The sequence below is a fragment of the Penaeus japonicus genome, unplaced genomic scaffold (assembly GCF_977035675.1).
Source record: "Penaeus japonicus unplaced genomic scaffold, GWHDUDI00000001_assembly GWHDUDI00000020, whole genome shotgun sequence".
In the NCBI taxonomy this organism is placed as follows: Eukaryota; Metazoa; Arthropoda; class Malacostraca; order Decapoda; family Penaeidae; genus Penaeus; species Penaeus japonicus.
In genome coordinates, this window is record NW_028234422.1 from 8,158,027 (window position 1) to 8,160,526 (window position 2,500).

General features: G+C 30.2%; 1 protein-coding gene across 1 annotated transcript in view; it reads right to left on the minus strand.

Annotated features, from left to right (window-relative positions):
• The window catches only part of LOC122246336 (uncharacterized), a 7,247-nt gene that overhangs the window by 2,868 nt on the left and 1,879 nt on the right, over positions 1-2,500 (minus strand). The window contains exons 3-4 of the mRNA XM_043004861.2: positions 1,483-1,591; positions 733-940 (exon numbers count right to left, since the gene is read on the minus strand). Of these exons, the coding sequence (XP_042860795.2) occupies positions 733-940; positions 1,483-1,591 (317 nt within the window). The remainder of the gene's footprint in view (positions 1-732; positions 941-1,482; positions 1,592-2,500) is intronic.

The following is a 2,500-nucleotide window of genomic DNA, read 5'->3' on the forward strand; positions in this document are numbered from 1 at the left end:
TTAAACTGATATAAGTTGTCTTTATTTTTTGTTATAATCAAAACGATTTTATTTTTAAATAAGAAATAAATGACACACACACACACATATATATGTATGTATGTATGTATATAAATACATGTATGTATGTATATTCTGAAATACAACGAGCGTAAATGAATTTGCATTATACTTCGGTTTCAGGTGCCCAGTAAAAAGTAATCACGTTTATACCATGAGGCCATGAAACACAGAATACTGATTCATTTATTTCGGCAGGCTTATATTAATATATTATATATGCGTGTATATATATACATACATATACATATATATATATGTACACACACATATATACATATATATGTATGTATACATACATATGAATATAAACATATATGTGTATGTACAAACACACACACACACACACACACACACACATATATATATATATATATATATATATATATATATATATATATATATATATATATGGCTGCATGTATATACTGTAAAGACACATTTGCTTACAACAGCAAAAATATATATATATACATACACATATTCATAAACGCCAAAGTATTTGAAAATGAATTAGTAACAAACCCCAGAGCGAAACAAGCTTAAACGTAAAAAAACAAACAAAAAAACAAGAAGAAAACATCCCAACAAACATAGAAAACAAATATTTACATATCCTAAACAGTTCCCCAAAACAGAAAAAAAAAATCCAAAAACGAACCGAAAACCGACCTCAGAAATGACGTAACTGGACTGGCAGACTGCCCGTGCGATGTCCTCCAAGCGGCCGTTTGAGCAGCGGTACAAAATGCACGAAGGATACACGAAGGGTTGGTCTCGCCTGCCACCCGCTGCCATAAACCCAGTGCCAGGACAGTGCCAAGGGATGTGCCGAGTGCCTCTTCGCCGTGGTGGAGGGTCTTTTCGTCTGTGTTGCGACCTGTGGGAGGGAGGGAGGCTGGGAATGTCTGGATGTTTGGAGAAAAATAATGAATAAGAAATATATTTATATAGAGATGTATGGATGCATATATACATATATATATATATATATATATATATATATATATATATATGTATGTATATATATTACATATATATATATATATATATATATATATATATATATATAGATATGTATATATATATATATATATATATATATATATATATATATATATATATATATGTATGTATATATATTACATATATATATATATATATATATATACATATATATATGAAAAAATACAGAGGCCATACACATACACACATACAGCAGCAGACATACATACACATAAACTAACACTTACACACATACAGTCACTCATATAAACAAACATAAGAATATGTAACACACACACACATACACAAACAAACAAACACACACACACAAACAAACAAAAACAAACACACAAACACACACAAACACCCTCACCACAACCCCGATATACATGATAACCTTCACGTGTTCGGACTGACCTACTACTCTGCGTGTACCGTTGTTCGCCGAAGCCAGAGTCAAGGAGCGGAACAGAGGATCAGAACTGGGTGAACAGGTTCTTGATGTTATTTCGTTGATGTTCAATTCCTGAAAAAGAACATTTGAAGTTACAAGAAATTTATATTGCTTTGTAGAATATTGGTCTAGTGTTTTTTGTTTTGTTTTCTTGTGTGTGTATATGTGTTTGTTTGTTTGTTTTGTTTGTTTGTTTTGTTTGTTTGTGTGTGTGTTTGTTTGTGTGTGTGTGTGTGTGTGTGTGTGTGTGTGTGTGTGTGTGTGGTAGGGATAATGTTTTGATAGCATTGTCATGATAATGAATATCAAATAACGATGATTGATAATTAAGACAATAGTTGCTATAACAATAAAGGAAATTATGACGGCATTAATGATGCCAATAATGATGATGATATTGGTTGCAATAATAATGATTATGATGATATCAATGATGATAATAGTAATGACAGTAAAGATAAGGATAATAATGATGATGGTGAGGATAACAATAAAAATGTTAATAGTGATGATGGTGATGGTGATGATGATAATAATACTAATGTTGTTGTTGATGATAGTGATAGTGGTAATGGAGATATAGTGCAATACTGATAATAATGAAAATGAAGAAAATAAATTATAATGATGTTAATTGCAAAAATTATAATTATCAAAGTAATAAAATCTTTAAAAAGAGTACGATGATTACGATAATGATAATGATGATAACGATGATAAAAATGACAGTGATGTTGATCATGATAATGACAATAATCATGATCCTGGCAATGACAACCGATCATAACGTCACAGAATATCAGCAAGAAATTGCATCTCCCTAATTAATATCATTATAGCAATATATATTTCCAACCGCCTTTAATAACACCATTATAATTATAACAAATGATATCAAATCATAACAGCAATATGAGGAATTATCATCATAGGAATGTCAGGAAATATGGCTATTCACTTATGGTCTAATTTGCATAAATT